The sequence below is a fragment of the Carcharodon carcharias genome, chromosome 9 (genome assembly GCF_017639515.1).
Source record: "Carcharodon carcharias isolate sCarCar2 chromosome 9, sCarCar2.pri, whole genome shotgun sequence".
NCBI lineage: Eukaryota > Metazoa > Chordata > Chondrichthyes > Lamniformes > Lamnidae > Carcharodon > Carcharodon carcharias.
In genome coordinates this window covers 45,177,777-45,198,533 of record NC_054475.1, presented here as the reverse complement: position 1 = coordinate 45,198,533, position 20,757 = coordinate 45,177,777, and the positions used below count along the sequence as shown (strand labels likewise).

Sequence of the window (20,757 nt, the reverse complement as noted above, 5' to 3'; positions counted from 1 at the left end):
CAAAATCCAAATTCAGCCATACAAGTAAGCTGATTTTGCACCACTGTGTGAGCATGCAGTTTGCCTTTACTTTCCTTTGGAAAAAGTTGCATATGAATAGGGAAGAACCTCATAGATTCATAGATGTCTGCAGTACAGAAGGAGGCCATTCAGCCCATTGTGTCCACGCCAGTCAGCAAAGATCTGACTACGCTAATCCCATTTTCCAGCACTTGGCCCATAGCCCTGGAGGCCATGGCAATGCAAGTGAATATCTCATAGTGACATAGAGTCATAGTCATGGAGGTCTATAGCACAGAAAAAGGCCCTTTGGCCCATCGAGTCTGTGCCGGTCAAACAAGTACCAAACTATTCTAATCCCATTTTCCAACACTAGGCCCATAGTCTTGTATGCCATGACATCACCAGCGCACATCCAAATACTTCTTAAATGTTATGAAGGTTTCTGCCGCTACCACCCTTGCAGGCAATGAGTTCCAGATTCCCATTACCCCCTGGGTAAAAAAATTCTTCCCCACATCCCCTCTAAACCTCCTGCCCCTTACCTTAAATCTATACCCCCTGGTTATTGATCCCTCCACCAAGGGGAAAAGTTCCTTCCTGTCTACCCTATCTATGCCCCTCATAATTTTATACACCTCAACCATGTCCCCCCCCTCAATCTCCTCTTCTAGGGAAAATAACCCCAGTCTATTCAATCTCCCCATATAACTAAAACTCTCCAACCCAAGCAATATCCTGGTAAATCTCCTCCGCACTCTCTGTAGTGCAATCACATCCTTCCCATAATGCGGATCCCAGAACTGCACGCAATACTCTAGCTGTGGCCTAACCAGCGTTTTATACAGTTCCAACATAACCTCCCTGCTCTTATGTTCTATGCCTCGGCTAATAAAGGCAAGTATCCTATATGCCTTCTTAACCACCTTATCTACCTGTCCCGCTACCTTAAGGGACAGATGGACATGCACATCAAGGTCCATCTGATCCTCGGTACTTCCCAGGGTCCTACCATTCATTGTGTATTCCCGTGCCTTGTTTGTCCTGCCCAGGTGCAACACCTCACATTTATCTGAATTAAATTCCATTTGCCACTGATCAGCTCATCTGACCAGCCTGCCTATATCCTCCTGTAATCTAAGGCTTTCCTCCTCACTATTTACCACCCCACCAATTTTCGTGACATCCATGAACTTACTGATCAACCCTCCTACATTCAAGTCTAAATCATTTATATATACCACAAACAGCAAGGGACCCAACATTGGTCCCTGTGGAACCCTACTGGACACAGGCATCCAGTCACAAAAACACCCCTCAACCATCACCCCCTGCTTCCTGCCACTCAGCCAATTCTGGATCCAATTTGCCAAATTGCCTTGGATCCCATGGGCTCTTACCATCAGTCTCCCATGCGGGACCTTATCAGAAGCCTTGCTAAAATCCAAGTAGACTACGTCAAATGCATTGCCTTTATCTACACACCTGGTCACCTCTTAGAAAAATTCAATCAAATTGATCAGACATGACCTCCCCTTAACGAAACCATGCTGACTGTCCTTGATTAATCCCTGCCTCTCCAAGTATAGATTAATTCTGTCCCTTAGAATTGTTTCCAAAAGCTTCCCCACCCCTGAGGTTAGACTGACTGGCCTGTAGTTCCCTGGTTTATCCCTTCCTCCCTTCTTGAATAATGGTACCACATTGGCTATCCTCCAGTCCTCTGGCACCTCTCCAGTGGCCAGAGAAGTTTTGAAAATTATTGCCAGTGCCCCTGCTATCTCCTCCCTTGCCTCACTCAACAGCCTGGGATACATTTCATCTGGCCCTGTAGATTTATCTACTTTTAAGCCTGCCGGACCACTTAGAACCTCCTCCCTTTCTATGCTAATTTCTTTAATTGTATTGCAGTCCTTCTGCCTGATTTCCATACCCACGTTATCCCTCTCACTTGTGAACACTGACACAAAGCATTCATTTAGAATCCTACCTATGTCTAAATACTTCTTAAATGTTACGAGAGTTTCTGACTCAACAATCCTTTCAGGCAGTGAGTTCCAGACTCCCACCACCCTCTGGGTGAAAAAATTTCTCCTTAACTCTCCTCTTAGCCTTCTGCCTCTTACCTTAAATCTATTCCCCCTGGCTATCGACCCCTCTACTAATGGAAAAAGTGCCTTCCTATCCACCTTATCTATGTCCCTCATAATCTTATACATTTCTATCCAGTCCCCTTTCAACCTTCATTGCTCTAAGAAAAACAACCCCAGCCTATTCAATCTTTCCTTATAGCTCAGACCCTCCAGCCCAGGCAGCATCCTGGTAAATCTCCTCAGCACCCTCTCCAGTGCAATCACATCCTTCCTATGATATGGTGACCAGAACTGCATGCAATACTCCAGTTGTGGCCTAACCAGCATTTTATACAGTTCCAGCATAACCTCCCTGCCCTACGTCTCGGCTGATAAAGGCAAGTATCCCATATGACTTCTTAACCATCTTATCTACCTGTCCCGCTACCTCCTACGGCATTTCCTACATTGAGCATCCTTACTGAACCTTGTTTTGAGTGTTTCACAGCTCAAAGGTGTGTGACATTTTAGCATGTGACAGAAATTGTTTACAAGGTGTATAAATATTTTAAGAAGAAAGAGATGCTTTAAAATATTGTTGGCCAAAATAGACACAGAAAGGTATTGTAGTGAATTGTGCTTTTGCGATTCCCCTCACCAGCACTTTCCTTTCTCAGTTAGCTGCTCGTCAGGATCCTTCTACCATGGACAGCAGGAGAAATGTGTTCCATGTCCTGCTGGCACCTACCAGGAAAAGGATGGACAGTTATCATGTGACTTATGTCCTGGAACTGATGGGAACGGCCCAACTGGAGCACGTAACATAAGTGTATGCACAGGTAAATGACTTGTGTGTTTATCGGTCAACCTGAGTGTGACTGCCTGTGGATTTCAACGTGCTTGGTGCAGCTGCTTGTGAGTTTGGTTGTGTAAGTATGTATCCGTGTGTATTTTGATGACCGTTAGGTATTGGGTATTCCTCAGGCATAACGTATCTACAATACTGTAAATGAAACATTTATACTTAACGAGAATACCAAGTTCTTCCAGGTCAGGCATGGGACGCAACTAATGCAACTCAAAATTACATTACATTCTACCTGCACCTTTTTCCATAAGAAGCCTTTCAGCCTCTTTTTTATGTTCCAAAATTTTGAGAGTGACTCTACACATAAGCAGTGATGAACACTGTAATTTGCAAGTGCACACAGCAGGGAATAGTCAATGAGTATTTTGTTATTGTGCGTAGTAGGATCCAGCACAATCTGGCCAGTGTCAGTTGAAATGTGAACAAGGGCCATGGTAGGACAGGACACCTCAACAACACTGGAATAATGACAGGAATTGTACAGAAGCAGCTGGAATCCCACCGCCGGGGCCAAAAGCAAGGGACAACTCCACTTTGGTAGATAACAGGACACGGGACTGCATTTTGCCGATGGCAGCCAATTATTGATCACTGCCAGGGCTCCCATCCTATTAAGGAGTGGCCATTGCTGCTGGAGGGGTGGGGTGGCTGCTCCATGGGCCAAAGGGTGCCAGAATAGAAGGGCCCTGCCCCTGGAGCCCAACAGCGTGCTCCCCAGCCACTGGAAAATGCCAGCAGAGGTGGCAAGAGGCCTTAACTGGCCACATCATTGGTTCAATTGGGCTCCAAGCAGTCGGGTTGTCTGCCACCTTTCCCACCACTGACAAAATGGCATGGCAGAAGGAAGACATGGGCACACCACTCAATCCTCTCCTGCAATATTTTGTTAGCCTTACTCCTCCCAGCCCATCCCCAAAGGGCTGGTAAAATTCAGCCCAATCACAGCTGAACTAAGCCATCCTAAATGTAAACCTACCTCAATGCTATGCAGTAAAAGTCTCCAGACTCCAATGAGTATAGCCTGTGGCTTTGGATTATGTCTGTCAAAAATAAGGCTGAGAGTTTCTAAATACATTTTAATTAATTTTCTTAACCAACACCACAGAAAAAGTCATCGTTCCATGTGTCTAAGCTAAATTGAAAGCCCAACCCTAGAGGTGAAAGGACAACACGTCACCCTTGTCATCACTCAGTCCCATGATTTAGTGTATAAACATTGCCTTTGGTCTAGAGCACTTTGATTTATGTTGTTTATTTTAAGCAATGACTGGTCAGCTCACTTAAATCCCTGTTGGTATTGTTGATGCAGGTCAGTGCAGTCCAGGCCATTATTCGTCAGATGGGTTTCAGCCATGCCAGTTATGCAGCCGAGGTACATACCAGCCTGAGCCAGGTCGGACACTGTGTTTCCAGTGTGGAGGAGGGTTGATGACAAAACACGAAGGAGCTTCATCCTTCCAGGATTGTGATACTAAAGGTAAGTAAGAAAAGCTGTTGAACAGGAATCTCTTTTTAAAGTCTCTATTAATAGAAAATAAGTAGCAATATGCATAGAAGTTTTAGATTAATCTCTGATGCTGAGGTACAAATTCAGAAAGTCCTGTATTTAATTGATTAAACTGAATGGTGTCCCATCCATCACTTAAACATTCACTTCCATGCGCAGTGCCTGCAGTGTTTCTACAAGATGCACTGGAGTAACCTGCCAAGGCTCCTTTGACAGCACCTCCCAAACTCACAACCTCTGCCACCTAGAAGAACAAGGGCAGCAGACATATTGATCACCACTACCGGCAAGTTCTCCAAGTCACAGGTCATCCTGACTTGGAAATATATCACCGTTCCTAAACTATCACTGGGTCAAGACCCCGGAACTCTCTTTCTAACAGCACTGTGGGTGTACCTACACCACATGGTTCAAGAAGGCAGCTCACCACTACCTTCTCATAGTCAAATATGGTTGGGCAATAAATGCTGGTCTGGCCAGTGACACTCACATTCCATAAACAAATTTTAAAAGAACTTGCAGCATAGTTTTTTTGAAAAGTTGTAAAGATTGACTTGAGAGCTTGTCCTTGACAATTTTTTCCTTTAATCCCCTGAAGTCAATCAACCCTCAGTACCTCACTCAATAACAATTTATCACATATGAATCAGGCGACTGAGTATCACCAAGCTATTTGACTGCAGGGGGCATCATACTCAATCCATATCCTGTCCTTTCACAATATTAAGACACATGTGCTTTCCAGCAGGAATCGCTGAATACCTATCACCAAAACTCGTTTACTCTCCTCCCCAGCCCCAGATGGCTGAAACCAGTTGTGGTGAGTTCATTACCAACTCGCTGAGGTCAGCAAACTCAGCTTAGGCCAAGAATAGAACATTGGACTCTCTTGCTCATTGTGGCATCGCTGTTAGAAACCTCCCATTTCTAAGCTCATTTTACCTCCAGTTTTTAAGGGTATGTATCAGCAACCCATTCACAGGCAATGGTGCTCCCACTTAACCAGCATGAAACTAGCTCAGAATTGTCTGCCAATTTTGGCCTCCTTCTCTGCAAGGAAGTGGCTGATTTCCACGTGTTGTCTTTTCTTATAACCATTTAATTATACAATGTAAACAGACTATAATTTTGATAGAGTTGTGTTCTTTTCCAAAACCATTAACCAGCTTATTTTAGCTTCTGGCTAAAGTTTGTACATTTTATGTTGTACTGTACCTACTTGACATCCTTGCGAGTTCAGATAACATTCGGAACCTCTCATGTTCATGCAGTACAGGTTCAAAGAGTGGACAATTAAGTTGAAAGAGTTGAATACCAGGTTTTAACTACAAATTATACAGCTGTTGCAAATTGATTATTGCCTTTACTCCAGAAATGTGAGAGAAGGAGTCTTTCCAAAGGCAGCACCAATTTACTTTAAAGGGAACTATTAAATCAAATAAGCAGCGATGAATGACTCTTGGAGATTTGGCTTTAGTGGCTGAATGTTCTCGATGTGACATTGGTGAATTGAGTATTCTCAATAAAAACCAAGATAATAAAAAAAGGATTTTTCCACAACGTAGCTGAAAACAAGTCAGCCATGATCTTATTGAATAGCGGAGCAGGCTCAAGGGGCTGAATAGTCTACTTCTGCTCCTATTTTGTTTGTTCAATAAAACACTTGACATCATTTTTTGTATTTGTGAATCTTTATCAAATTGTGTCATTTAAAAATGTGTATGGTAAACAAGGGTCAGACAATGTCTGAATAAAAACCTTTGCATTCTTGAACACTCAGTGTATCTTGACAGAAACGAAAAGGGTTCCTTTCGGCCTGACAAAAACTTTATTGGGATTTTTCAGCTCTCAACAATGAAAAGGTTCAATGTTGGCGTGTTGTCGTGTTTGTAATTATGACACTGTTTTCAAACTCTCACAGTTCAGTGCTCCCCAGGCCATTATTACAACACAACTGTTCACCGGTGCATACGATGTGCCTTGGGCACCTACCAGCCGGAGTTTCGACAAAATTACTGCATCTCATGTCCTGGCAACACAACGACTGACTTTGATGGGTCAACCACTGTGAGGCAGTGCAAAAGTAAGCTTCCACTTGTATTTTGACAGCTACAAGAGAAAGCCCATTGATAACACCTCCATCTCTAACATCATAGAATCATTTAAGAGTTCCAAAGCATCAGAGAACCTTCTTTACACGTTTCAGTTTCAATGTCTCCTTGACATCAATACAGGTGACATATGAATTGAAACCTGTGCAAAGTATTTTCAGTAGCAAATATGAGCTAGAACTGTTGAAGTGTTGATGGCTCACACTAAATTAGTAAATAAGTCAAAACCAGTTCCAAGTCAAAACTAAATTGCATTGACATTATTTTGGGTGTGAATTTGCTCAATTCAGTCAATTCTTTTAAAGAATACAGTTATTTGAGAGAATCAATGATATAACCAAGTCAATGTTAAGATGCTAGATTTTTAATTAGTTGAAAATGAAACTTAACATTGGTCTTCCACCAGTGAAAACCATATACTTTAAAGTTGTTTCTCTCTGCAAGCTGTGAGAGGCAGAAGTAAGAAGAAAATAGGCAATAACATCTTTAAAGTAACCTTTAAAATTGGCTATGAGCTAGAATTTTTAATTTAGACTAAATTAGAGCAAAATTAAAATTATTTAAATTTTATTTGTGCTGTTTAGGGCTAATATTACAATAATAAAGCAAATTATTGCTCTTTCAATGGCTCAGTTGGTTAAGTCAGGGAGTAGCTGAGTCACATACACTAGGAAAATCTCATGTTTGATCCTCAAATCACTTACTGAATGACCTGACCTTGTGCAAATGACTATTACAATTTGTCTCAGCACTTACAGTTGGAAGGATGAAAATCAACCATAGTTTGATTCTGGTCTGTGTTGAGTTAGTTAATCTGAATTGCAATTAGCCTCAATGTGTCAGGCTAACAGGAGAACATCAGATAGAATCCTACACCTGATAACTATCCAGTGAGAGATTGGTGGTAAAAGAGAGAGGAAGCAATATGGAGTTTTATTGTTGTTTTAGTATCTGTTTCAGTTTCAGTGTATGATATGAGATATTAAGAAATGCTGACCCAAGGACCTTGAGATTTTCCCTGGGCAGGCCAACAAGTTCTTTCTGAGGTCCATCTTCAAGTCAATTATGCATTCCATGTGTCTCCTTCCTACAGATCGACAGTGTGGCGGGGAACTTGGGGAATACACAGGATATATTGAATCCCCCAACTACCCCGGGAACTACCCAGCAAATGTGGAGTGCACCTGGAACATTAACCCTCCTCCGAAACGGAAAATCCTGATAGTGGTTCCTGAAATCTTCTTGCCCATTGAGGACGATTGTGGAGATGTTTTGGTCATGAGGAAAAACTGTGAGTTTCCCAACTACTTTATACTGATTGCATCCGTCACTACCCCCTTCCTCTACTTTCACCCCACCATTGGCGGAAGAGTTCTTATTTGCCTGGACTCTAAACGTCTCCAGTTCCCCTCTTCCCTCTATACCTTTCAAAACCTTCTCCAACTGACCTTTTTGACCAAGTTGTTGTTCACCTTTCTTAATCTCTTCCTCCCTGGCTCAGCATCAGTTCCCTTAATAACCTATTCGTCCTCTTCTCATTTAGTAGTGCACCTTTTATTTGCTTTGGGCTACAGTAGAATATTGGAAAGTCTTGTGGCGCAGTGTGTAGTGTCCCTGTCTCCGAACCAGCAGCTCCAGGTAATGGCCAAGGAAGGTACATTCATAACGTGGTCAAACGGAATGTTGTCAGATATAAAAGTAGGGATATTTTGCTACAGTTGTACAGGGCATTGGTGAGAACACATCAAGTACTGCATACAGTTTTGCTCTCCTTATTTAAGAAAGGACATAATTGCATTAGAAGCAGTTCAGAAAAGGTTCACTTGATTGATTCCATAGATTAAAGGGGATTATGTTATGAGGAAAGACTGGACAGGTTGGACCTGTGTCCATTGGAGCTAGAAGAATGAGAGGTGAACTTACTGGAGCAAATGAGATCCTGAGGGGGCTTGACAGGGTGAATGCTGAAAGCATGTTTCCCCTTGTGGCAGAGACCAGAACTAGGGGACACAGTTTAAAAATAAGGGGTCTCCCATTTAAGACAGAGATGAGGAGAAATTTTCTCTCTCTGCGGGCTGTGAATCTGTGGAACTCTCTTCCCCAGAGAGTGGTAGAAGCAGGGTCATTGAATATTTTTAAGGTAGAGGTAGATGGGTTCTTGACTTACCAGTGAATTAAAGAGTATCGGGGTTAAGCAGGATAATAGCCTTGAGGCCACAATCAGATCAACCATGATCTTATTGAATGGTGAAGCAGGCTCGAGGGGCCAAATGGCCTACTCCTGCTCTTAATTCATATGTTTGTACAAGAGCAAAACACGGCAAATGCTAGAAATCTGAAATAAAGATAGTAAATGCTGGAAATACTCAACAAATCTGGCAGTATTTGTAGAGAGAGAAACAGAGTTAATGTTTTAAGCTGATGATCCTGAATGAAGGGGCATTCTGATAAAAGGTCCTGAAATTTTAACTTGGATTCTCCCTCCACAGATATTGCCAGTTTTGTTGAGTATTTCCAGCATTTTCTATATTGCACCTGATCCACTGCCTGGCAGAAATCACCTAACTCAACACAAGCTAGGACTGAGCCTGGTCTCATTAGTTTAGGATAAATGAATAAAATAAGCCGCTATAATTGGTCAACTTTTTTCAGGCTAGGGAAACAAAAGTAAAATGTCCGTTTACCTTATGAATGAATGAAAAAAAAATCATTTCCTCCACATGATGTGGTTGCAGCATTTGTCCACATTGCAAATTGCTCCTGAGAAAGTGGTGGTAAGCCATTCCCTTGAACTGCTCGAGTCCATGTGATGTAGCTATACCCACAGAGCTGTTATGGAGGAAGTTGCAGGATTTTAACCTAGTGACAGAAGGAACAATGGTATTGTCCCAAGTCAGGATTGTGTGCGGCTTTGGAATGGAAAATTGCAGGCAGTGGTGTTCCCATGCACCTGCTGCCCTTTGTCCTTCTGGGTGGCAGAGGCCATGGGTTTTGAAGGTGCTATGGAAGGAGCCTTGGTGAACTGCTGCAATGTGTCTTGTAGATGGTACACACTGCTGCCACTGTGCATCGGTGGTGGAGGGACTGAATGTTTAAGTTGGTGAGTGAGGTGCCAGTCAAGCGGGCTGCTTTGCCTTGGATAGTGTCACGTTTCCTGAGAGTTGTTGGAGTTGTACTCATCCAGGCAAGTGGAGAGTATTCCATCACACTCCTGATTTGTACCTTGTAAATGGCCAACAAGCTTTGAGGAGTCAGGCGGGTCACCAGGGAATTCCAAGCCTCAGACCTGCTCTTGTTGCCACAGTATTTATTTGGTGCAGTTAAGTTTCTGGTCAATGGTAACACCCAGGATGTTGATAGTGGGATTCAGCACTGGTAATGGCATTGAATGTCAAGGGGCAATGGTTAGATTCTCTCTTGCTGGAGATGGTCATTGCCTGGCACTTGTGTGGCACAAATGTAACTTGCCACTTATCAGCTCAAGCCTGAATGATGTCCAAGTCTTGCTGCATGCAGATATGGACTGCTTCTCAGTATCTGAAGAGTTGCAAATGGTATTGGACACTGTGCAATCATCAGTGAACATCCCCACTTCTAATTTTATGATGGAAGGAAAGTCATTGATGAAGTAGCTGAAGATGGTTGGGCCTAGAACTCCTGCCCTGAGGAACTCCTGCAGTGATGTCCTGGAACTAAGATGATTAGAATCCAACAGCAACAATCATCTTCTTTTGTGCTAGGTATGACTCCAACCAGTGGAGTGTTTTTCCCTGATTCCCATTGGCTTCAATTTTGCTAGGGCTCCTTCATACCACACTGGACCAGATGCTGCTTTGAGATCAAGAGCAGTCACTCAACTCACCTCTGGAATGCAGCTCCTTTGTCCATGTTTGGACTGAGGCTGTACTGAGGTCAGGAGCTGGGTGGCCCTGGCGGAACTGAGCATCGGTGAGTGGGTTAGTTCTAAATAAGTGCCATTTGATGATTGAGGGTAGACTGATGGAGTGATAATTGGCTGCATTGGAATAATCCTGCTTTTTTTTTTGGACAGGACATACTTGAGTAATTTTCCACATTGTTGGGTAGATGCAAGTTTTGTAACTGTACTGTAACAGCTTGGCTAGGGGTGTGGCTAGGTCTGGAGTGTAAAAAAATCTTCAGTACTATGGCCAGGACGATGTCAGTGCCCATAGCTTTAGCTGTATCCAGGGGCAAAAGTTTCCTCCCGTCGGGGGGAAGTGCAGGGGCGGGCATGGGTTGGCGGCCCTCTGATCAGCGCCCCCAATCGGGGGTGTGCCACCATTTTTAGTGGGCAGGCCAATTAAGGTCCACCCAGCAAGATGTCCGCAGGGAAGCCCTATGCGCTTCCTGTGCAGGCGGAGGGGATTCCTAAAATTGGAAGTGCGCTCCTTTGCGCATGCGGTCAAAGGAGCGCTCCAATCTCCCTCAGGTTAAGTGCTGCCTCAGGGAGATCGGTTCCCAAAATAAGGTTAGTGCAGTGAAAATTTCATTTGCCATCCATGTCCCATCATGTGACAATGTCACATGAGTTGGGGCATGGTCATAATGTCAATTAAAAGTGTCTCTTAACTTTTTGATTCAGCAATGAAACCTCATCCCACCCATGGATGACGTTTTATGCTTTTTCAGGTGGCCACAAGCACTCCCGACCTGCCCGCCAACGAGGCCCACTAATGAGCTTAATTGTTTTTTGAATGGCCTAAATAACCGTTGACAGGTCGAGTTGGATTGCGCCCGCCAAACTGACAATGTAAATGATGCGGGGTGACATTGGCATGCATGACCCTGCGTCATTTTACGCATTGGTGAGTGGGCCCTGCCCCCGCTCGCCAACTGGAAGATGCTGGCTCAGGGTTACATGGTTTAAATGCAAGGCTGCCAGATGAGAAGAAAATAGATTTCTGTGGTGATGCATTGTGTCTTCATGTATTCTGCTAGCATTCACAATAAGGGCCGACCTGAAGAGTAGCCACCTGGTAAGGTACTGAATGAGCCATTGCCATTTGCAGAAAGGACCTTTAGGAGAACAAGGGAGGAAACTGGGAGTAAAATCATGGACAAGAAGTGTCAATTTTTAACGTATCTTACTTTTTCCTTTCTCATTTTACAGGAGAACGTTTATAAAATTTCGAAACTGTTTGGAATTCTTTTCTTAATTTTCTCGGTTCTGAAACTTTACAGCTTCACCTACTTCAATCACAACGTATGAAACCTGCCAGACCTATGAACGGCCAATAGCCTTCACTGCCAGGTCCCGCAAACTGTGGATCAACTTCAAAACTAATGAAGCAAACAGTGCTAAAGGGTTCCAAATACCTTATGTCACCTATGATGGTGAGTGAGCCTCGTGATGTCTGTTTTACAGATAGCTGTCATGATTGGTGTTGTGCACGTGACTAAGTTCTTAATGTTTCATGGTGCACTTTTTTGCAATTACACAATTGCGTCTCAAAGGCAAAAATCTAATAACTCCATTGTAAATACCCTTACCCAGCCCAGCATCGATCTCCCTGGAAAAGTACATGCAATATCTCCCTGGAAGAGCACATGCAATATCTCCCTGGAAGAGTACATGCAATTGAGTCACTGAAGGAAACTAGAATAAGACAAATCCTAAAAAAGAGACTTGCATTTGTATACAGCAGCACCTGACACAACCTCAGGATGCCCCAAAGTACTTTTGCAGCTAATGAAGTATTTTTGAAGTGTTAGTCACTGTTGTAACATAGGGCAGAATTTTGCCCAAGGCCTGTGGGATCGTCGGGGACAGTCGGGAAGCCGACTGCCACCCACGATCGCCAGCGCTCCATGATTTTACGCGGGCAGGCCAATTAAGACTCTGTTACATTAGCATGTTTTTAATTAAAAATTAACGTTTTTATTTCATTTGTATTTGATTTTGGAAACCTCATCCCGCCCGTGGATGAAGTTTCCAAAAAAATGCAAGGGCCGCTTGGCCTTTTCGCCTGCCCTTCAACCATTAGATTGAACAGGCAGTGAAAACTTGAGCACAGTTGATAATTTAATAGCCTTAGTAGGTCTTTTGATTGTCAGTGGGCATGCTGTCAGCTCCGGTGCGTGCCCGCCGACCGAACTATTGCGTGACTGCATGTTGATTTCAGCACAATCAGCTAACGTCATCACGGGTCATTTCATATTCAGTTGGGTCGGGCTTGCACTCACCCACCAAGCTAAAAATCCTACCCATAGGAAATCCAGCAGCCCACTTGCTCACAGTAAGCCCCAACAAACATAATTGACCAGATAATCTATTTTTTTTAATGTTGACTGAAAGACAAATATTGGTAAGGACACCAGGATAACTTCCCTCCTGTTCTGCGTCAACTGTTGGATCCAAGGTCAGTTGTTTTCCTTGCTTACTGACCTTGACCCAGGAAATCAGGAGCATTTTTGAATCCCTTCCCTATGAACTTTGTTAAATTTATAACTGCACAAAGGAACAGTTTTGGAAGCTTGTTTGACAGACCATTACGTTTCTTTTCTAGAGGACTATGAGCAGCTTGTCGAAGACATTGTCCGAGATGGTCGGTTATACGCTTCAGAAAACCATCAAGAAATTTTAAAGGTCAGTGAGTTAATTATTTGAAATGATTGGATTTGATCTACAAAGCAATACCAGTATAGTTACATACATACTGGGAACATTTGCTGTGTAACTGGTAATGGGATCTTATGAAAATTAGTAGATTTCCCAGGTGGATATATTTGTTAAGTCAGAGAAAATGGCTTCTCACTCTAATTTTCTCTGTGCCTCCAGGTTGCTAGTTCCCTCTTTATCTCTCATTATGCTTCCGCCTTTGTTTCCTCTCCCCCAATTCTTCTTTCTCCTTGCTCCCTGTTATTCACTTGTATGAGAAGTGATGGTATATTCTGGCAAGGGAAAAAGCCATCAATCACTGTATCAATCCCACCTCCCCATCGCTTTCCCCTCACTCTTCTCTCTCCTCTCCCCTCAACCTTCTCTCCAGTCTTTCTCCTCTCTCACCTTGCTCCCCTTCTCATCTCTCTCCCCTCCTCAGTTTGCTCCCCCCTTCCTCTCTCTCCTATCCCCTCATTCTTCCTCTTGCCTCTCCCTCCTTCCCACCCATTCTCCATAACCCTCTCACGTCTCTTCACTTGCCTCTCCCTCCTTTCCTGCTACCCATTTCTCCCTTGCCCTCTGCTTATGTATCCCTCCCTCTGTTTTCCCCTTCTTCCTTTCACCCTTTTTCTCTCCCCTTTCACTCTCCCTTTTCTTTCCCTTTGCCCTTCACTCGCACCATTTCCCCTTCGCACTCCCCCACTGCTCATCCCCCATTCATCTCTTCATTCCCCCTCCCTTCCATTCACCCACCCCCTCCTTACTCCTCCCTTTCACTCCCTTTTTCCTATTCCTTCTAGGCTCCAACAGTTCATTGTTATTGGAGGGGGCATAGTGGCAGGATTTCCACGGCTGACATTAGGTGCATTTGACTGTGCTGAGTTTTTCATGCCACTGAGTCATGGTTAAGGAACTTGAGCTGTGGACAGGGCATCACAGTTGTTCTGTGGGTTATTGGATGGAGATGAGGGATAGTTGATGACAATCCTTTGGCTTCAGCCAAAGTGCATAGAGGCAGTGACATAGAGAGAAGCTTCAACAAGATTGTCAGGCTCTAGTGGTGTGGGACCAAATTGATGGAATTAAACAGTTTTATTATGAGGTTCTTACATTGTTTAGTTTGGATGGAAGCTTGTATGAGACAATATATAAAAATGTCACCCTTAGCAAGAGGTCTACCTTGCTCCAACAAGTGAATTGGTACTGCACGCTCTGGTGGCCAGTGTTAGGATTTGCATTTATATTTCAGGACTTCACAACAGTTGATTGTCACATAACATTAGATGGAGTTCTTAAGTTATTAAGCCACCTAAAATGATGCTCAGTGCAAACTGCAGGCACATTAAGAGATATATTAGATATCTGGTAGTCACTTCATGCAATGTATTTATTTTTTAAAATGTTTATCTTTTTCAGTGGAACATTTAATGAATATTAATAAATCGTAAAGTCTTGAGGTGTTGTTCAGATTAACTTGGAAGCTGTATGTGATTTATAGCGGTTAAGAAAGGGTTGGGCTCAACTGACCTATACATTTAAGGACTGCTCAGTTACTTTCTGTGGGGAAGTAGGTTAATTAAGAAAATCTCAGGAAAAACATAAGAAATGTAAGAAATAGGTACAAGAGTAGACCATACGGCCCTCACACTTGCTGCACCATTTAATATGATCATGGCTGATCTTCTGCTTCAATTACACTTTTATGCCCTATCCCCATCTCCCTTGACTCCTCTGTCCACCTCAGCCTTAAACATACTCAACAACTGAGCCCTCCGGGATAGACAATTCCAAACATTCATAGCCCTCCGTGTAAAAGAAGTTTCTCTTCATCTCGGTCCTAAATGACCAACCCCTTAGCCTGATACAATGATGGCTAATTCTAGACCTTCCAACCAGGGGCAAAAACCTCTCAATGGGATCACCTCTCATTCTTCTAAACTCCACAGAAGAAAGGTCAGTATTATCCAAGCTGCCCTCATAGGACAACACTTCATCCCAGGAATCAATCTAGTGAGTCTTCATTGCACTCCCCCCAAGCAAAGCATACCCTTTCTTCAGTAAGGAAACCAAACCTGTACTCCAGGTATGGTCTCACCAAAGCCCTGTTTAATTGCAGCAAGACTTCCTTGCTCATACTGTAACCCCCTTGCAATAAAGGCTAACAGACAATTTGCCTTCCTAATTGCTTGCTGTAACTGTATGTTAACTTCCAGTGATTCATGTATGAGGACATCCAATTCCGTCTAAATAAAAACATTTACTGGTCTGTCTCACCTTTAAAAAAATGTTCTGTCATTCCATTCTTCCTACCAAAGTGGATAATTCTACATAATAAACCGCTTCTAAACCCCTCTGCGAATATGTAGCTTCAGGTCAGAAGAACTGATATCAGTATGACTGTCTACTTTGTTTTAACTCTATTTTGCACCTGTAACAAAGTGTGATATTTTGAAATATCTGAAGAGTGTTAAGGCATGTAATAATCTTGAGTTTTAATGCTGTGTGTATAATATTAAACACAGAATGGTAATAACATGGTGATTCTTTTTTTAACATCTGGCAGGACAAGAAGCTGATTAAAGCTCTCTTTGATGTACTGGCACATCCACAGAATTACTTCAAGTACACAGCACAGGAGTCTAATGAGATGCTACCAAGATCTTTTATCAAACTGCTTCGCTCCAAAGTTTCCAGCTTTCTAAGGCCCTACAAATAGCTTGACAGGACAAAGGCGATAAAATGACCCACTGAATTTTATTTTTACAGCTTTGTAACCATAATATTTCACTATGCTGACTTTTTTTGTGGCTTTCTTCAAAAGGATCCCAGTTCATACTTCATTGTACGTTATTTATAGCTCTCAGTCCATCATAACGAAGACTGTTCATTCCTTATATTTATGTGTACGCTGGTATATATGACTGCTGGGAGCGCATCCAAAGCCTGCTCCGTATGCAAGCATACTTTATGCACTAGGACTTTCTGTCTGCATTGTGTGTTTTTTTTTCCCTGTATAAGAAAAGAAAGTGCAATGATTTCTTTCTCCTGTTGGATGTTTGAATGGAAGTTTTTTTCTACAGAAAGATGACAATATTTATATCTGCAAGGAAGCCTTTTATCGTCTCCACTCTAGTGTACCTTGACACCACCCGCAAATCACACGTAATGAAAAGTGACAGGATTGCAATGTTGCGCATTAATAATTTTGGAATTTATTTGCACTTGAGAATTGTATTTGAACATGTACAAAAGTTTGGATTTTGTATTGCCATTTTTTTAATTGAATTGAGATGTTCACAGTTTGTTTTTTTTCCTTTTCTATGCTAGTTTGTCCCAATTTCTCATGATGCTCAATCTTGTATTAAACAGTACAACTGGAACACAACACTTGATTAACTGAAAGGGGTTTAAGAATCTCCAAAAATTTTGAATTACAAGGATGATGATGCAAACGATCACTCTTTCGGCCCTTTCTTGGGTTGATGGACAATATATTAATATCATTTTAGTGCAATTTTGATAATCTTTTTCCAATATATGAAATGTAGTTCATGGTTTTCAGGCAAGTTGTTTGTTCACCTCATCATCTATACTGAGGTATAATTGGGTATTGGGGGCACTACAATACAAAAACTTAATTTCGAGATCCTGAAATAAAACACAAATCATGCATTACAAATAGTGCATATAATGCATCCTCAATAAATATGTAAATGTTTATAGTTATTGAAAGAAGCACATTTTAATGTGTGGAACCGAATGCCACGTTGTAAAATAATGAATCAGTAGAGGCTCCATATTGGGAGAGCAGTATAGATCCTTCAATACATTAGGACACTAGCAGGTACTGTTAAGTAAATATCCAGCACCACTGAGAGAAGGCCCAGCATGTATATCTCAAAATTATGGGTAGGAGGTCAATTGTGGGAAATTTTTTGAAAGCATTAAGTAGTACTTTTTTAAAAAACACTCCTGATTGGCTTGTTCCTCACCAATAATTACAATTTGAATCTTAGCTAAAGGAGTAGAGTCCTAATGCGGAGCAAAATGCAACCTCGATCTAGCAAAAAAGCTAGTCACGGAAAGAGTTGCAACACAAGACAAAAAACAGATGGGGAAGAAAGGCAGGGAAGGAAAGCAAAGGTTTTTATATAGAGGTTTTTCTGTGGGCCAACAAATCTGCCTTTACAGAAGGGGAGCCTGTTTTGGGAATCTAGATCTAGCAACCTGGCAGGCAGGTGTCATTTTCCAGCAATCTGACCTAGACAACTGCTAACTGTAAAAGCACCTGGCAGTATTTGGAAGCCAACATACTGCTCTGGTTTTAGCTTTAACAAAACTGCAAAGTAATCTGTCCAAGCTGATCGATCAATTGAATTTTCCAGCCCACTGGTAAAGGGGAATTAGATTTCTTTGGCCCTGAACCCTGAGGACTTCTTTCCTGTAAATTCTTTACCCAAACAGTTGCCAAATTGGATTCTTCAATGATTAGAGTTTTGTATCTGAGTTCTGGTCTTGCATTTAGTAACCTTGATCCCTAGAGTTTTACTTTCACCACACCCCTGCCTACTAACCAATGACAGTAAATTAGATAAAACATTTAGATTTGTTAATTTTAAATAAATTCAAACCCAAATGAAAACCTGCATCACTGCATAGTTCAAGCTAAATGTAATTAGGTACTCAAATTACAAGGAAAAATATACATGTAGCATTATTGATCCTTGAATAAGTTTTATATTAGTTGCCATTTATTAATTATAAAGCCTAAGTTACATAAAACTGACTAATTCCGTGAACATTGCTACCAGGAATTCATTCTGACGTCCTGAAAAATAAAACAAAAACAGAATTACCTGGAAAAACTCAGCAGGTCTGGCAGCATCGGCAGAGAAGAAAAGAGTTGACGTTTCGAGTCCTCATGACCCTTCGACAGAACTTGAGTGTCGAAGGGTCATGAGGACTCGAAACGTCAACTCTTTTCTTCTCCGCCAATACTGCCAGACCTGCTGAGTTTTTCCAGGTAATTCTGTTTTTGTTTTGGATTTCCAGCATCCGCAGTTTTTTTGTTTTTAGTCCTGAAAAATAGTTTTGCTTCCTTCTTACATGACAAATATTTCAATGTCTGCCGTTGGCAATATTATCACATAAACATTCAATGTGCTCAGATCAAATTTTCTTGGCTATTTTAATGAGGCATTGGCGCATTAATAAGAGATTAAGATCATGAACGGTAATTTCTACCCTTTGTAGCCTACACAATCTCCAGTAATATGTACTCTACATTTCTCTTCAACTACAGGCCTAAATTAGCAAAATAATTATATTACAGTCTGTAGGAACGTTTTAGTGTGCCACTTGCGATTAGAGAGCAACTTCACATTGTTGTCTGATGTCCCGTGGGAATTGAGCCACTGAAACTTGTCTTGATTCAGACCCCAAATAGCCATCGGAAAAAGAGAAAGTAAAACTTTCAAGCTGATTATTTGGGTTGGATTAGAACACAGGTGCCTGGTGTTGAAGGACAGTGTATCTCACTGTACTAAGCCCACTGTTAAATGCTTCTTTCCATTGTAGTGATTAAATATTTCTTTTAATTCATTGTGACTGGTGTGGCTTATGTTTGCACAAGGATATGAATAATACTAGACCACTATAAAGCAGATGTTTTATAAGGATAGTAACTATTGGCAGGATTCTACATGCTTTTTTCTGTTATGATATTGCAATGATTTAAATGACACTAAAGTCATGTTTGATTTATAAAGTTCAATCCATGGTGAATCCATCTGTTGTTTCAAATCAAGGATGAACTTTGTTTATTTAAGCACTGCAGCAGGCAATGTGAAAATTCGGCTCTTCAGCTGCAAGTTTTAAGTCAGTGTGACTTCGGCATCCTGAGAGCATTAAGAGCATCTCAACATTGCTCATAAACTTCTATCCTTCTGTTTGCCTCTCAATGCAGATGCAAACAAAAGAGGAGTCAGGTGTGACAAATGTCATTGGCGTCCATCCTCAAACCAGAAGCCGGAGCTTCTGTGCCCATCTGTGCCAGCAGAGCTGGCCCACTGCGGGCAATAGTGTTTGTGGGGCTGCTAACTGCCTGAATTTGGACCAAACAGTCATGTTTTGGAAGTTGTGTCTGAAAAGTTCTTAAACATAAACTAGACACTCAGTCTAGATTCATAAAACCAAAGTCTTCTTTCCCCATTATGTTTAATGATGTGGAAACATTAGTTATAAGATTGCTAATGTTTTCTACCAAAATTGATCAGCAGCAAAGCAAACATCAGAACTCGAGCCACGATCTCATCATTGCCCTCCCCACCGCATCCTTATTCTGCTCTGTCTGGTTTTGGACTTTACAAAAGACAGCAATCCTAGAAGTGATGGGGAGGAGGGAGCATCTCTTGACTGACCTCTGCTTTCTTATCTGTAAACCAGCATGCTTCACTCTATCTTGGGCAGAAGTATAAAAGGAACTTCTTTTGAAATGTATTTGATTTCATGGCACTTAGGGGTGGGGGGTGGGGGTGAAATTTAACTACTGCTTGCTTCAAATGGCTGTCTGTTAAAAGGAAGAACATAAATGTTAGTATGTTGGTGACAACTGGATTGCAGTGGGTCAAGTGCACATATTGTTTAAGCAGGAAGTGACTATTTCTCATTGTAATCATTAACTTCCACTATCTGATGTGTGTACAAGTACGGTTCACACAGTGTAAATGGTAACATATATATGACATAAATGATTTATGATATGAGAGATCAAGGCCATCTTTGCTGTTTCCCACTAACTAAATTCTCCTTTTATACCATCAGCTCAGGGTGCACTCCTGATGGGTTAGTAGGTAAATCCATGTGGTGGTACTGAACCATTAGAGCAGAAGCTCCTGAGTTTATCCCAGTCTATTCTGAGTTAGTTTATTACAGCTGGGCCAGCAAATGGAAGTGGAAAAATCAGCCATTGGATTGGTCCCTACTAGAGAGTCTACATGCATGGATGTTGGGTGATGACACACTGATTGGGCTCAGCTGTGAGGAGACAAGAAAGTTGGATTTTTTTAAAAAAAAGAATTAGTTCCTTGGCGTGTTGAATAAGTAGTTTAGTTGCAGATTTACAGGAGCCAATACTGAAGTCTATGCAGGTAGATGTGAGGGAGTTGTTGCCCTTTACTCTGCGTGAACTGTAACTTCTCCAGGAGATCCAAAGTTGCATTTTGTAATACTTCGAATAAAAGTAGTTTTATAACTGTACTCTTTTTAAAAAAAAACAGTGTTACAAATTACAAAAATTTTGTTTCTGTTTCATGGTGGCACAATAAAAAATCCATTACTCAAATTACATAACAAATGATGGTTGTGTGAGAGCAGGTTTCGCTGATACTCTGAACTGAGCATTATCCATTTTTAAATCTTACTTCCTTATTGCAGATCACTGCATAGACTTATAGCTTGCCTGGTTTCCATCACACGACATGCTCAGTGACAAAGAAATGGCACTTTCAGTATGTGTGGATACTGCATTGGCGGTGAACCTGGTCCTATGCAATGGAATTTCCTGTTGGGGGCATATC

General features: G+C 41.9%; 1 protein-coding gene across 1 annotated transcript in view; it reads left to right on the top strand.

Annotated features, from left to right (window-relative positions):
• The window catches only part of scube3 (signal peptide, CUB domain, EGF-like 3), a 403,547-nt gene extending 385,530 nt beyond the window's left edge, over positions 1-18,017 (top strand). The window contains exons 16-22 of the mRNA XM_041196379.1: positions 2,750-2,911; positions 4,250-4,417; positions 6,369-6,530; positions 7,652-7,849; positions 11,761-11,913; positions 13,086-13,165; positions 15,744-18,017. Coding sequence (XP_041052313.1) covers positions 2,750-2,911; positions 4,250-4,417; positions 6,369-6,530; positions 7,652-7,849; positions 11,761-11,913; positions 13,086-13,165; positions 15,744-15,896 — 1,076 coding nt within the window. The 3' untranslated portion in view covers positions 15,897-18,017. The remainder of the gene's footprint in view (positions 1-2,749; positions 2,912-4,249; positions 4,418-6,368; positions 6,531-7,651; positions 7,850-11,760; positions 11,914-13,085; positions 13,166-15,743) is intronic.
• Positions 18,018-20,757: the final 2,740 nt, after the last annotated feature.